Genomic DNA, 13,881 nt, shown 5'->3' with positions numbered 1-13,881 from the left:
GTTTCTATTCCCCCCCCCCCCCCCCCCCCCCCCACGAAGAACAATGACATGTCTCGCACAAGACCTCTGAACCACCATCGATCAGGCAATCTCGGCACCTCCATCCTCCAAAGCCTCTTGAACGCCCCTCCAGACTCCTTCTGCGGCATCACCCAATTCATCGCCTGCGTGTCAAGCGAATCCTCCGAAAGACGCCTCAAATTTGTCTTCCCGCGGTACGAAAACGTGCAAATCACGCGAGACGACAACGTATCCGCCGTCAAGAGCTCGCACGTGATCATCCTGGGCGTCGACCCGTCCCAAGTAGAAGCCACATTAAGCGAAATCGCGATTATAGAGGCATTGCGGGGAAAACTGCTCATCAGCATAGTAGCAGGCTGGACGCGCGATGCGATTGAAAGACTCATTGATGCGGAGTGGGAGGTTTGGGAGGGTATTCGGGATCAACATACGAGAGGAGCTTGGGTTCTACGTACACTACCGAATGTGGCGGCGCTTGTCTCGCAGTCTTTGACTGCTATTGAAGATCATCCTTCACCCACCTTCCCACCTCATTTCAAAGATATAGCAACAGCCATCTTCACGCAAATCGGCAAACCCATGTCCATACCAGCCGCCCTCATGCCCGCTACAACAGCCGTCTCAGGTTCCACACCCGCATTCTGGGCCATCATCGTCGACAGCCTCATCGACGCTGCCGTTGCTGTTGGGTTACCCCGCAAAGTAGCTCAGGAGCAGATCTACCAGAGTATGAGGGGCAGTGCGGAGATGCTTCAGAGTGGGATACAGCCGGGCGAGCTGAGGGATATGGGAACGAGTCCGGAGGGGTGTACGATTGCGGGGGTTATGGTGCTGGAGGAAGGTGGAGTGAGGGGTGTGTTGGGGAAGGCGTTGAGGGAAAGCGTTACGGTTGCTAGGGCTATGGGGAAAGCTGGGGAGAAGGGTGGGGAGGAGGTGCACGTTAATGATACTAGGAAGATCTGGTGAGGGTCATCCAATTTCAAGTTGAGGCATATGATACAAAGGCCTACAGTACAGTCAGCATAGACACTCAAAGCACGAGAAAGCAAACCACGCCACCACATCACATATACACAAAAAGTGAGGGAAGGTTCATAATCATCAACATCTGCTTACTACTCACTACCTACTCACTGGATATAAACCATACCACAGCACGTCAACCGTCGCCGTAGCGTAAACGTACATCCATCCCGACTAAAGGGGCGCATGTGCGTGCGAACACAAACTACGCCTGATCCTGTTGAACCCATGCTAATGCACCTGCCTGTGATCAAGGTATTTCCCCCACCTTTCGCTCAAACCGAGCTGTCCTTGAAAAGATATAAACGCCAGTTGGTAGTAAGGTTGAAAACGCCAAAAGTAACCCAAATAGGTATACCGGAGCTAAGTAGCAAATGAGATCTGTTGTGACGCCCAAAGGAGAATACACACGTGGTAGGTTCGGAGGTGGTGAAGGAAAATATACACGATAATGTAGAGTTTGACTGTGTGTGTGTGAAATACGAACAGTGAATAGTTGCGTTGATACTTCCTTCTCTTTCTTTGTTCTTTAGCCTTCTTTGGGCTTTCAATACTGTGATGACGATGTTGTCATGTTTAGAGGATGCCAGCCCACATGCCTGGGCCTTGTGGGCGGTAGGCTTGCGCGACCTCGGTGCTGCAGCACGACCTCTTCTTGCCAAAGTCCTTCTGAATAGGAAGACGCGAGCAATAAGGAACAGTGTTCTTAGGGGACTGCAGCCCTTTTGGTTCACTGCGCGAGAGGGCGAATGATTGCGACACTGATCTATCAGGAAGCACAGGCTTCTGACCACGAAGGTCGAATGCGGAGCGAGTGCTGTGAAGCAAGTGTCGCACATTCTGCTGGAGATCAACTGAAGACCTTCCACGCTTGCGGCTTGCGGGAGTGACGCACGCAGGGCTGTCGACCTTGCCTGGCGACGAATCCGAATCATCAATATGGAAGCTGTCCAGATCGGGTGAGGACATGGGCTCACTTGGAGCATACTCGTACTGCTCCTTGCACTTCGACAAAACCGGGTACGGGAGCTTCGCGCTGCGGCAGGTCGCCAACCGAGCCAAGCTGGCCTGGCTTTGGTTTGGCGCCCAGCCGGCAGACGAGACCGACGAGATTGATGAAGCACGAGAAGTGCGCGAGTTGTCCGAGATCATTGACTCTGGAGAGGACGATAGAGATGAGTTGGAAGGAGCCAGGGAAGGTCGTCGGCTTGGGAAGTGGTAAGCTTCCAGTCCGTTCCTGATGCTTGGGTTGAACTGGTCTACACAGGTGCGTGCCAGTGAGGAGCACTGTGCCTGTTGCATTGCCGTGCACATCGATGGGCGGCGCGATCCGAAAGCCATGGCACTCGCTGCAGGAGTGTTGCTGGTGATGGATTGCGGGGTCAAGGATGGGGTTGGTAGTGGACCCAAGCGAGCCAGGGATGGCAGTGACGGAGTGTGGGGAAGATCAGGCTTCGGCTCCAGGAAGCGAGGCACTTGATAGCGAGATGGAGTTGGTGTGCTCTCTTGCGATCCGTAGCCATCCATCGATGGGCAGCGGTAGGGCGACGCGTTCAGCTGAGGCCTCAGAGGAGGACGTACGGGAGCGTTTGCTGACTTCCTGGGAGCCAACTGGACGATATCCAACTCAGGTGTCAAAATAGGAATGACATCTTTCCAAGTGTTGGGGATGCTAGCGCCAGGTGATGGCGGAGGAAGGGTAGGCGTGTGTCGCAGGACGACTTCTTGCCACTTCTCCCATACCGAATCAACGATGTGCAGTTTCCAGTTGACAGCTTCGAGGAAAGCCATCTCATTGGTGTTGATTTCGCAAACCTTGAGACCAGAGATCTTGCTCCATGCGCGAGCCGAGTAGTTGCGGTCCTGTAGGTACTTGGATGCGAGGATAAGCGCAGCAAGGAACATGCGACGACCACATTGCAGCGCACGAAGAGATGCGTCTTCAGGCTGGGACATGGTGAAGTCGTGCTTGGGCAGGTGAGGCTTGATCAAAATCAAGTAGTACAAGGCAACTTGAAGAGTAGAATAGCTCGTGCGAGAGCGACGGAGGGTCTCCTGGATGAACATGCGGAGAGGAAGCACTCCACGTCCAGAAGCATTCTCACAACGGCTCTTGGGCTCTGAAAGTTGCCAGATGACCTCGACCATCTGAGTAGCGGAATCTTAAGGAGGAATAATCAGCGGGGGAACCATGGTCCAGGGATAAAACGTGTACTAACCGACGAGGCAATCGACGAAGTTGACCTTTCGGTCGGATTGCCGTACCAATTGAGGTGGGGGCTTCTGGTTGACAGTGGTCGACGATCGGCGAGGATTCTGTCGCTGCTCCAGAGGTGCCAACAGCTCAGTGCGCAGGGAAGGTAATCTCTCCTGTACAGGCTCCCGGCACACCGTAGACTGGTACTGAGGATATGTGCTAACTCGGCTGATGGGCTGGAAAGCTGACAAGCTCGCAGGGTCGACAATTGTCGGCGGTGCCACTTGGTTGCGACTCCATTCTTCTGAGTCCCAGTTTGAGTGAGACGATGTGGAGCTTGCGCTTGACGCTTGTGACGCAGCGTCTGAGAATACTGAGGAGGTGGAAGAGGAAGCGGAGGAAGAAAGAGGAGCGGCATAAGGGTGGGTCTCAGCCATGTAGCCGTGGCTAGGGAGAGGAATGGCAAGACTCATGGTGAAGGAGGGGTATACAGGACGGGGCCTGGTAAGGAAAGGTAGACAATAAAGAGTGAGCGGAGATGGGACTAGGCTTTGTCGTTACGTCTCGAAGTGCTGACCGTTAGGTAGACCTGGAGGGGTGGCGCAGAGCGTGATCGGGTGGTCGTGGGGTGACCGAGAACTTAACCGATGGGACAAACCGTAGAGGACAACCCTGTGACCTCTGACGTATAATTCGAGACGCTGTTCCCTTGTTGGGATCTTTTCCTCGATCGCGAAATCTCCTCCGTCAAGTGGCCTGATCGTGTGTGATCGTGGTGTGACGGAAGCGGTCTAACGGTCTGAAGAGCTGGGAGAGGGTAGGTTTCGAAGGCGGAACGTATACGTAGGAGGTTGGTAGGGTTTGACGAGTCGCAAGTGGAAGTAGGATTCGAGCAGTGTCAAGTGGTCGAAAAGCTGCCAGGTGCAGACTAGAGCGGGCTCCAGTCACTGTCAACTGCAGAATCACCGAAACAAGACCGTGATAGAAGACCGTCCGCGAAGCACTCTGATACAGCTACTGAACAGCGGGCGCTGTCGCAAGAGCTGGATGTCTGAGGGGATGCGGGGGTCTAGCAAGCGAAGCCTTGGGCGAAGGCTTTGGTTTCGGAAATGGTGGTGAATTCTGAGCGACGAGTGACTGAAGTAGTGTAGGCCGAATGGCACATTGTGGTGATGAGGTGCGACGTGGGAAGCGTTCGAGGATGGTGACTACCTTGACGGGATCACCAAGCTGAGCGACTTCGCGTGTTCGCGGGGAGTGCGATCGGGTGTTTGAGTGTTTGTTTGTTGCAGGTGTTTGTTTTATTATTATTGGGGGTTGGTGTACATAAGAGCTGTTGGTGGTGGAGTTGGGAGGTGTAGGTCTGACGTGTGAGGAAGTGGCGGTCGGGAAGTCGGTAAAGGTGGGAAGGCGCGACTAGAGGGCGTCGGATCGCGACGCAGGTACGGGACGAGGAGGTATAAAAGGACAGGCTCTCTCGTCTCGACGATGACTGGAAGCGCGAGATGAGTCTATGCGGTAGGCGGCAGTGTGGCGGCGACAAAGGTCGATGCGGAGACTGCTACCTGGACAAAGATGGAATGGGTCGGTTTGGGTAGGTAGACGGGTAGGCGACAGAGAACAGACGACACTATTCGCGGTTGGCGTCCTAGATTAGGCCGCAGGGGGCGCTGTAGATGTTCGTGAAGTCCATTGCTGCTGTCTTGATGAGGGTGACGGGCTGGGCGGCGCTGGCGATACTAATAGGAACCCCGTACCTACAGCGCCCCCAGTCCAGTCATCGCACCCGGGCGCACTGGCCAGCTTGCCTCTTTGCCACACAACCCAACCTTGGAAGACTCATCGCGCTGGCTTTTTTTTATTCGCCATCAGCCAGACATGGCAGTGCGTGATTTGCAGCTGCGTTGCTTGGGCAGCGACGTCGCTTTCTTGCCCCCACCGCACCGCTGTTGCGTGAAGCAGTTGCGGGTGCTCTACCCTCATCTCGTGAGGCGTGAGACGCTCCATCATTACGCATGGCTCCAAGGCTACAGGCATGCCAACACGGCCTGCCGCCATGCCTGGCGCAGCGGTAAATGGCCCTCTGTAACCCGCCCACTCCCTGCGCGCGCTGAGGCTGTTCACGCTGATTGCGACGCGACCAGCTGCTGCGACACACGGCGTCTCCTTTTCTTTCACACTAGGCGCGTTTGCTCTCGAACGCTCCGTGCCATGGTACGCTGGTAGCGCCAGAGTCCCAGACTGCCTGCTACACCCCCTCATTCTGCCTCTCAGCCATGTTGAGATGAAGGGACCGGCCGACTGGGAGCCAAGGACGCGTCTTCCCATTGCCTGCCGCGCCATTGGACGTGGAGGCGACGCCATGCCAGGAAGGGTCATTTTGTGCCTTCACCGTGCTTTTCGTGGCTATATTTGCGGCCGACCCCCTCGACGGCTGCTGCGACGCTCGTAATCTCAGCTGCTCAGCACGCGACGCCCTCGTTTGCAGCCTAGCCGGTCATCGCGGTGCCGTGATGCAGCAGCGATGCAAACACGGCAGGAAATGCCTCAGCGCAATCGCCATGGCACACAAACCCATCGCGATGACGCAAACGGCGCACGCAGCAATGAACTGCTGCCAACACATCGCCGCCTTGCGCTGCGACGGCCCAGCTCCACTCCCCTCACCGCAGTGGCTGATGACGCCGGGCCTCTGTCCCAAAGCGATGCCAAACGCGTGCATCCGTCTCTGGCCTCGGCTCTCTACATCCGCGACCATTCGACCGTGTCTCGCGGGCGCGCGATGACCATGGTTCGCGCCTCCCACGCTCACAGCAGAGTTTGCAGCTGCATGTTCATCGTCGCCCCTTCCAGAAGCGCCAAGCGCCCGGCGAGCTGACGACTCATCGGTGTTGCCCGCCCCCCATTAGCGCACCTCGGCTGCCGAGATGATCCGCCTTGGTTCAGGGCTGAGTCACGTCGACACACCAACGAGAGCCCTCTCACCATCTCCGCGCAGGCAGAAGAGACACTCGTCCTAGCGTGCCACAGACTAGATCCATAGCCTCACCCAACGGCGCAGATTTGCGCCATCCTGTGTGACCAACTTCCAAGTTTCTTGTACGAGTTACGAGGCACCTGACACCGTGTCTTCACCAGTCGCGTCGAGTAGCCTGGCGCGTAGCCACCGACTAGCATGAAACCATGATCACACGTCTTATTGATGATGATAAAGGGAGGTATGACTCACTGTTGCCTGCGGAAATCATCCTAAACAGAGGCCAGCCCAAGAGGGTTGGGCAGGCAACCGTGGGCGGCAGGAAGGCTGTGGCGGGACCGTTATGCCACTCCGATATCGACTTCCGAATATTCGAACATGAAGACACATATCTCCCGATAAGATAGCGGTGGTTCAGGAAGGGTACGCTCAGGGTCTACGATATCCAATTTCGGTGAATAATGACATACTGGAAAGCACGCATATAGTACAACCGGAGTATACCCAGATACATGTTGAGCTTGATGATTAGTGTTACCCACTGTACGCGTACGAACTATCGAAAAATGCTAGCCGGCTGGAGAAGACATCGATTCAAGTTGTACCCACAGTCGTTTTCGCCGTGCATGTAGCCCTCATCGTTCACGCAGCCAGACGTACTTGCGAAGAAGATCGAAATTAAAGAATGCACAGTCGCTCACTCCCGAAACGATGCTATGGCTTCACCTCTTCAGGCCGCTTCTATCTTCCCACGAGCTACCTGCGAGTTCTTGGTAGATATCCTTCGATCCTAGAAACTTCTCCTCTGCGTCGATGGTAACCTCTTCACCCTCCTTCAGCTCTCCAGACGCTTTCCTGGGACGTCTTTTCTGCGCCCGCAATATCGCAATTTCCGAGTCTGTCGGCTTCAGTGGCTTGCCTTCTCGCTCTCTCATCTTCCTATAGTCCCTCTTTGCTTCTCTTCGTAGACGACATGCCTCGAATCTCCACTCGTGCTTTAACGAGCTGCGAGGTCCGACTTTGCCTGCCGCCTTCGCATCTTCTAAGCAGCTGCGCAGCAACACCTCCAGCTCTTCTTTTGCATCCTTGTGCTGCTGATGCTTCAGTCTGATCGGAGGAAGATCAATGTCGTACTCTAGGAGTGCTTTCGGCGCCACCGCTAAGACCTTCTTCTTGTACTTTCGGGAGAGTTTCTGCACCCGCCTATGACCTTCAATTTTCGTGCGGTTTGGTACAAAATGCAGATCTACCTGCACATCTTTTACCATGAGCTTCTTTGCTGCCTGCTGTACCCTTTCTACGAGAGCTTCATCTCGTCCCCACGAGAGATCGCTGCTCTTTTCAAGGTTCGCAAGTACTTCTTGTGCATTCGAGAACACGATCAAGTGATCGATGTGGTCAGCCAGCGTCCCAGCAGCGCGGAAAGCTTCATAGATAGCAATGAGGCTAGCTTCAGTCCAAGAAGGGTGATGGCTCACGGTGATGTGTACTTCCCATCCTCCAGATAAGGGGCTGTGGTAGCCTATAGCTGCGGTGCATGGGCCGTCATGAAGGCGTTTACCTCCATTGCCATCGGCCCATACGACTAGTGTGCGAGGAGAGGGCGGCTGGATGTACGTATTGAGCGCAAATTTTGTGGAAGGGACGGCATCTTGAATATGGACCGCTCCGGGGAACGTATGTGCAGTCTTCTCCTGGGCAGCCGCGGGTTCAAAGGATTCGTGCTCATGCATCTTCGCTACGAGTTTGAGCGGGTTGACTGTGTTGATCGCGAGCTGCATAGTATGAGGGGTTAGAGTTTGCCGGGTTGTTTGGCTTCGACGAGGGATGAACAGATGCTCTGATGTCAAGGTTCGATCCTGGGAAGGCTCGCGAGTTTGGGTGGTACCAGACTTTTCTACCCAGGCAGCATTTCCTCTACATCTATATGGTCGATGATATCGAACCGCGGATCACGATAGAATTTACCACATCCAACGCGGCTTCCATTCAAGAGGGTTCATATTTGCAATCAATGCTTGGGATGCATAAAGGGGTACGTTCTTCAACTTTTAAGTCCTCGCACCACACACTTTCTTCGTCCCATCTGAGTCAGGATGGCATCACAGCGAACAGACATCGGACGTGAAGACAAATTCTTGTCGGAGCATCAACTTTATGAATTCCGCTTTCTCACCACAGTCTTATCCTGGACAAACAAGATTGAAAAGTCTACTGGCCACAACAAATTCAACAATCCAGCCTCGAAACATGCACCACTGTACAGGTTCACCACCAATCTAGCAGATTTGCTTGTCCGTCACTTGGAGATTGTTGCGGTAACAGCTTCGGACGAAAAGAACCTCCTCGCAGTATTTGACAACAGTGGGGAAGCAGAACTAGATCCCCAAGAAGATGAGGAGGTGAATGTTACCCAGAATCTGCAAGACTTCAACCGTGGTACAGATTCGGGAGACAAGAGAAAGCATCCACCCCTTAACATCAATTCCGCTTCGACTGCGGCTGACGCCCCATCAACCTCAGCAGGGAGATGGCTCCTTCGTGTGACCTTGGCTCATCCGGTCGCCCAAAAATTTCCGAAGACCAATGTCACTTTTGGCACGCATTTTACAAACATCGTAAAACTCACCCAAGCTACTTACACCGCCGGCGACAAGAAGGCTGCTCGCAACCTATTCAACAACTACACCCTTTTATCTTCCAGTGCAAAGATCATGGGACGGATCAGGAAGGGATTGCCGAAGGATCGAAACTTGTACGAGTTCCTCACCAAGCCAGGAAGCGACCTGATGCATGGACTTCAGAAGACCGAGCTGGACTTTTCGACTATCCTAAGAATCGTCGCCAGCGAAGATACCCTCCGGAAGACGCTCACTCGACGCGAACAGAGTGTCATCAATGAAACTATGCAGCTTCTGAAAATTAAATCTGAAGCCAACTTGGGCGTCCTCACCGATTACGACGCGAAGGTGGTTGTGAAGACCAAGAAGCTGTACGAACACATGAGCAAGATCGCAGATGAATTCGCAACCAACGACGCGATGTCATACAACGAGCAAATGGCAGAGCTCCTACAGTCTATGCTCAGCGCGGTCTTGATCAACGTGAAGGGAAGCTTCAAGGCCCTAACGTTTGCCAAGCGTCAAGCACAACTGTACAAAGCCGGCAACTACGATTTGGCATTGGCAAATGACCCAGTCGTAAGCCAATACATACACGAGTCTGGTCGCTCTCTCGACGAACTGGCCACCAAAGCAGGCTTATGGTTACACGTACTGACAGTATGCAAACAAGTTTTGCGGGAGTATTTGACAGCCAATCTCCGACTCGTTCGTTTTGTCTACGCTCTCAAAAACGTTCGAAGGCTCAGAGTCTTGGACAAGCAAAAACACCAAACGGTGGACCCGGAGGTTGCAGATCTCGATTCGATTTCCGCGAAGGAGCGATGGGAGGACGCAGCTATGGCCTGGCTAGATCTCACCTGTCTCCATCAGACAGCCTTTATGAGCCTAAGCTGTGCCGGAGAGCCAACGCAACGCAACAAGGACTACGAATCATACCTGTTCGCTGCCAGCTTCCGATATCTCGAAGCATCCACGAGCCAAATGGACAAACGGTTGTTCTTCACCAAATATCTGAAAGAGGTCGAGAAAGCTCCGGGCGAACCTCTCACAAATGCTGAAGTCCAGACCATCCGACAGTGGTTGCTAACCGACGGCTATGGCTTTGGTTCTGGTACCACTTCCAAATTCGAGACTCCAACGCTCGAGACGAAGAATTTCTCAGGCACATACCATTGCGAGGCAATGCTGATTTGCCTCTACTTGCTCTGTCGCAAACGCGACTACTTCGTGGACAAGGATGCCGATGCTGATTTACCCGAGAACCTTCACCATTACCTACGCTTACCTCCCAAGAGTATAACTGATACCATGCGGAAAGCAATGGATGTGTTGCCAGTATCCAAGCGTTGTTGCCCAGCGTGCCATGCCTTGGTGCGATATCTGGTAACATATCACAAGTGTAATCTCATGTATGCCGGTAACCACGGTGTATGGTTTGCGACTGCTCTCCCGCCTTGGATCCCCAAACCTGCCGGTCTTCATATTTTGGCGGAAGCTAGAAAGGCCCTCAGTTACCGGTTCCAGTATATCTTGAATAGAGAGACAGCCCCACCAGGCTCGGACGATAGCTGGAAAACCGACGAAACCTCACATCACTTTTTGACAGTGCAAGGAGACACTTCTCTGCCGCAGACTGGAGCCTACAGCTCTCCGCGACTGCCCACGGTCGTTGAAGGCTGGATATATCCGGACCGTAAAGCGCGAGCCAATGTTACGATTGCAATGGGCGGAGCGCGGGCATCTAATCACGCTAGGTAAGTTCGGTCAACTCCCACATTGCGTGTCGAATCTGCGTTCGCGCGGGCCTCACTCGATACTGGGCAAGAAGCAGCGGGGAAGCTACGAAGGAGGCGCGGACGGCGGGTGATGGATAATCAGGTACCTCGACGTATACGACGAGCGCTATGCGGAGAATTCGCGTCCCGAAAGCAAGGGCTGGAGATCGTCGGCTTGTCAGGGCAGTGTCGGTTGTCGGTGCTGGTGTTAGCTGTTAGTGTAGTCGGGGCTGAGGAGGTTGACAGTATCTCGGTTCACTAGCAGCCGCTATGGCGTCACACTTAATTAGCAAGCATCGTACCGCAAGGCTTTGACTTGCTCGGAAGATCATCCCGAAACGCAGTATCGTCTTCGCCGACGTGTTATTTGAGTTGTTTGCAAGCCGGGAAGGTACGATCATCGCATCCGCATAGATGGCTGATGTTAGTCCGTATGGTTGAATCGGTGGTATTCCACGAAAACACACTTCATGATTGGGGGTGCATGGCAAAAGGAAATGTTACATCGATCGAAAGTGGTACTCATAGATGACTGGAAAGCGAGACTTGGCGAAGACGTTTGATTGTAACAATATGGTATATACGAATATAATTCAAACGCAAGTTCTCTGATCTGCTTCCATGCTTATTAAGTACCCGCTCATAACTCCCTGTGATTCAAACGGACTCGAATGTGCCATATCTCTACTTTCACACACGTACATACGCCTCAGTTGAAGCTTCCGGGCATGAAAGGACACCTTCCGCCCTCAGCATCAGTATTAGAAGACGACGACACAGCCGGGTGGTCAGCAGGCAAACCCTGGGTGGTCGACATCTTCTCTTCGGTTGTCATCTTATCAAGACGTTCGATCGTCTGCTTAACCTCCTCTTTGCTCTGGATGAACTCATCGGGTAGCTCCTGCTCCTCGGGCGCCTTGATGCCAGCCTGAGCTTCGTCGAGGGCGTCTGCCGGTGACATGTTCTTGGGCTTCTCTTCCTTCTTCACGACGCCGTCAGGCGCGATCTGCCTGAACATATCCATCGGGTCGAACCAGGTACGAACGGACTGTAGCTGCACCTTGTCGTTGACCGTCGCGACCGTGACACCTTGGATGTCGATTGAGCCTCCATGTGCTTTGGCTGTGACCTTCTCGCCCTTGTTGTTGAAGCCGACGTAGTCGTTCTTCATTTGGCCCCAGTGGCGCCATCGGAAGCTGACTGTTGGTGGGCCGCTGTAGACTTCTAGTACCTCCCATGCGAAGGTAGGCATCATGCGCTTGAACGTCTTGTGTGACGAGGCAAAGTCGGAGTAGTCGGGCGAGTAGTACTCGTTCGGCGCAATGATAGCATTGTATGTGCCGACCTTGAGCATAGCCTCTGCACCTTCAGCCTTGCCGCCATTGATAGCGAATGAGTAGTTTTCCCGATCGATCGTACGCCAGTCGTCGATGTTGGGCTTGAAGGACGCTTCGACTTCCCAGTTCTTGACGAGATTCTGTACGAGCTCAGGAAGAGACCCAGCCTCGTGTGTCATTTGCTTTGCTGTGCATGCTTAGTAAACTGCATTGTGTCTGACATGCAGGCTCATTGCCACATCTGGTAACTTACTCTCAGCGAACACCTTTCTGGTTTTTGAGTAATCAGGCGCTCTGCCGTATCGCCACTTGGCATCATTGTCCCCCAGAACAGCATCAGGGTTTGTGAGGTAGTCAGGTAGTGCGGGTGCAGCTTCCTGCGCAGGTGGTTGCTGAACGTCTGCGCTCGCCATTGTGGACAGTGAGTATGTGATGGAGTAACTTGGATGAAAAGAATGTACAGATCTGGGAAGACTAGTACTGAGGAAGCGCGACTATGCCTGGTATCAACCTGATGTGGCAAAGTGTTATGAACTTTGATGTGGTACAAATATGCTGTCAAACCGAGGAAAGACACTCATGCTTTATATGTTGGGTGTAGTCAGTAAGCAGGGTAATACACACACCAATCGACGCCAGTCAACAATGGCTTGATGACCCTGCAGCTGTGATACACAGCCTCTATCCAGTAGTTTGCGGGTGGGAAGGGTAGAAACCTCCGCAAGGGGATGCTGAAGCGCCTGGGCGAACTTTCCCACCGCGAAGCAGACTGGAGAGGCAAAGTGATGTGGGGTGCCAGCCGTCAAACTGATAGCCGGGACGAGACGGGGCAAGAACTGCCTGGACCTAAGGGTCTAGTCCGTTAGACGAGTACGCCTAGATGCATACATGGTCAGGTTGTACCATGTCGGAATTCCCGTTATATTCATCTGAACTCAGGTTGCACAGGCTGTTAGCTTTGTGAGACTGTTACATAGCGGAGACTCCATCTCGAGGCTCTGACTGCATTCCTATCCGCTGTATTTGCTTCTCTTTGAGGTCGCAATATTGCATTGGCCATCGCGCTGCTCCTCGCCGTTGCAGCGCTGTAGCGGCACGCTTAGCGCGATCACATAAGGGCCCAGGGTGAAACAGCGGAAGACGTGCCGAGCGGGAGATCGCTTGGGGCGCAACTCCGAGGAGGCAATATATAGCTCGCTTGTTTGAAGTTCTCCAGATCCGCGTTCGAGACTCTGGTTCCAAGATGCAGTGATATAGCCAAGCAGGCAAGGCGGCCAAGGTGGAGAGGTTGAAGCAATCGTGTTGTCGTGAAGGAGCATCAAATCTAGACTTGGGTAAATGCAATGAGCAAATTTCGCAGCGGTATTCGGGCTCCATCCACTAGCCATGCACAACCAGCAAAGTCCCTGACAGTTGAGTAGGCCGAACACGCGGAGATCCCGAGGTCAGGCTAGTCATGCCCCGTACGGCTTGTTGCGTCTCAGGATGATTGCAAACTTTGGTACAGAGCTGATCTTCTCATTGTAGTGCCTCTGCAAGGTTGCTGGTGACGGCTCCAAGAGACCGATTAGGTCTCGTTGAAGGTACCAGATACCGGGAATAAGTACCTGTAACACGAGCACGAGGTACATCGAGTTTCTCTCGTGTCAGACAAGATGGTTGAGAGCGTATCGGCAGAAGCCATCCTGGACCCTCGAATGCGGCGGATGAAATCAAACTGTGGCGCTTTTGTGGCGGTTATGCTGGGTGCTAAACGTTAGCTGCAGCGAGAGAGAAGCCCGCGAGCCGTCTCATCAGATCTAGCCGATCCTCGAGATTGCTCATCCACATGGGGGGAACTCCGATTCTTCGTGCGAGCTGCTCAACATTTGCGGCGATGGAAATTTGGCGCGCTGGTGAAGATGCGAGGCGCAGACAACACAGGCCT

General features: G+C 53.6%; 4 protein-coding genes across 4 annotated transcripts; 1 reads left to right on the top strand and 3 right to left on the bottom strand.

Annotated features, from left to right (window-relative positions):
• Window positions 1-1,620: 1,620 nt before the first annotated feature.
• Window positions 1,621-3,714, bottom strand: J4E90_009782 (uncharacterized protein; the record flags this gene model as incomplete). Its single annotated transcript, XM_051439300.1, has 2 exons — window positions 1,621-3,206; window positions 3,264-3,714. The coding sequence occupies 2 exons, from the start codon at window positions 3,712-3,714 to the stop codon at window positions 1,621-1,623; spliced, it is 2,037 nt and encodes a 678-aa protein (XP_051286904.1).
• Window positions 3,715-6,940: 3,226 nt separating this feature from the next.
• Window positions 6,941-7,999, bottom strand: J4E90_009781 (uncharacterized protein; the record flags this gene model as incomplete). The annotated part of the gene is made up of 1 exon (XM_051439299.1): window positions 6,941-7,999. The coding sequence occupies one exon, from the start codon at window positions 7,997-7,999 to the stop codon at window positions 6,941-6,943; it is 1,059 nt and encodes a 352-aa protein (XP_051286903.1).
• A 315-nt stretch (window positions 8,000-8,314) lies between these two features.
• Window positions 8,315-10,600, top strand: J4E90_009780 (uncharacterized protein; the record flags this gene model as incomplete). Its single annotated transcript, XM_051439298.1, has 1 exon — window positions 8,315-10,600. One exon carries the CDS (start codon window positions 8,315-8,317, stop codon window positions 10,598-10,600), a length of 2,286 nt encoding a protein of 761 aa, XP_051286902.1.
• A 726-nt stretch (window positions 10,601-11,326) lies between these two features.
• On the bottom strand, window positions 11,327-12,367 carry J4E90_009779 (uncharacterized protein; the record flags this gene model as incomplete). The annotated part of the gene is made up of 2 exons (XM_051439297.1): window positions 11,327-12,141; window positions 12,208-12,367. The coding sequence occupies 2 exons, from the start codon at window positions 12,365-12,367 to the stop codon at window positions 11,327-11,329; spliced, it is 975 nt and encodes a 324-aa protein (XP_051286901.1).
• Window positions 12,368-13,881: the final 1,514 nt, after the last annotated feature.

This window comes from Alternaria incomplexa (genome assembly GCF_024043165.1).
Source record: "Alternaria incomplexa strain BMP 0042 chromosome Unknown scaffold_17, whole genome shotgun sequence".
Classification (NCBI taxonomy): domain Eukaryota; kingdom Fungi; phylum Ascomycota; class Dothideomycetes; order Pleosporales; family Pleosporaceae; genus Alternaria; species Alternaria incomplexa.
The sequence above is the reverse complement of the archived record's forward strand: the minus strand, read 5'-3'. Positions and strand labels throughout refer to the sequence as shown.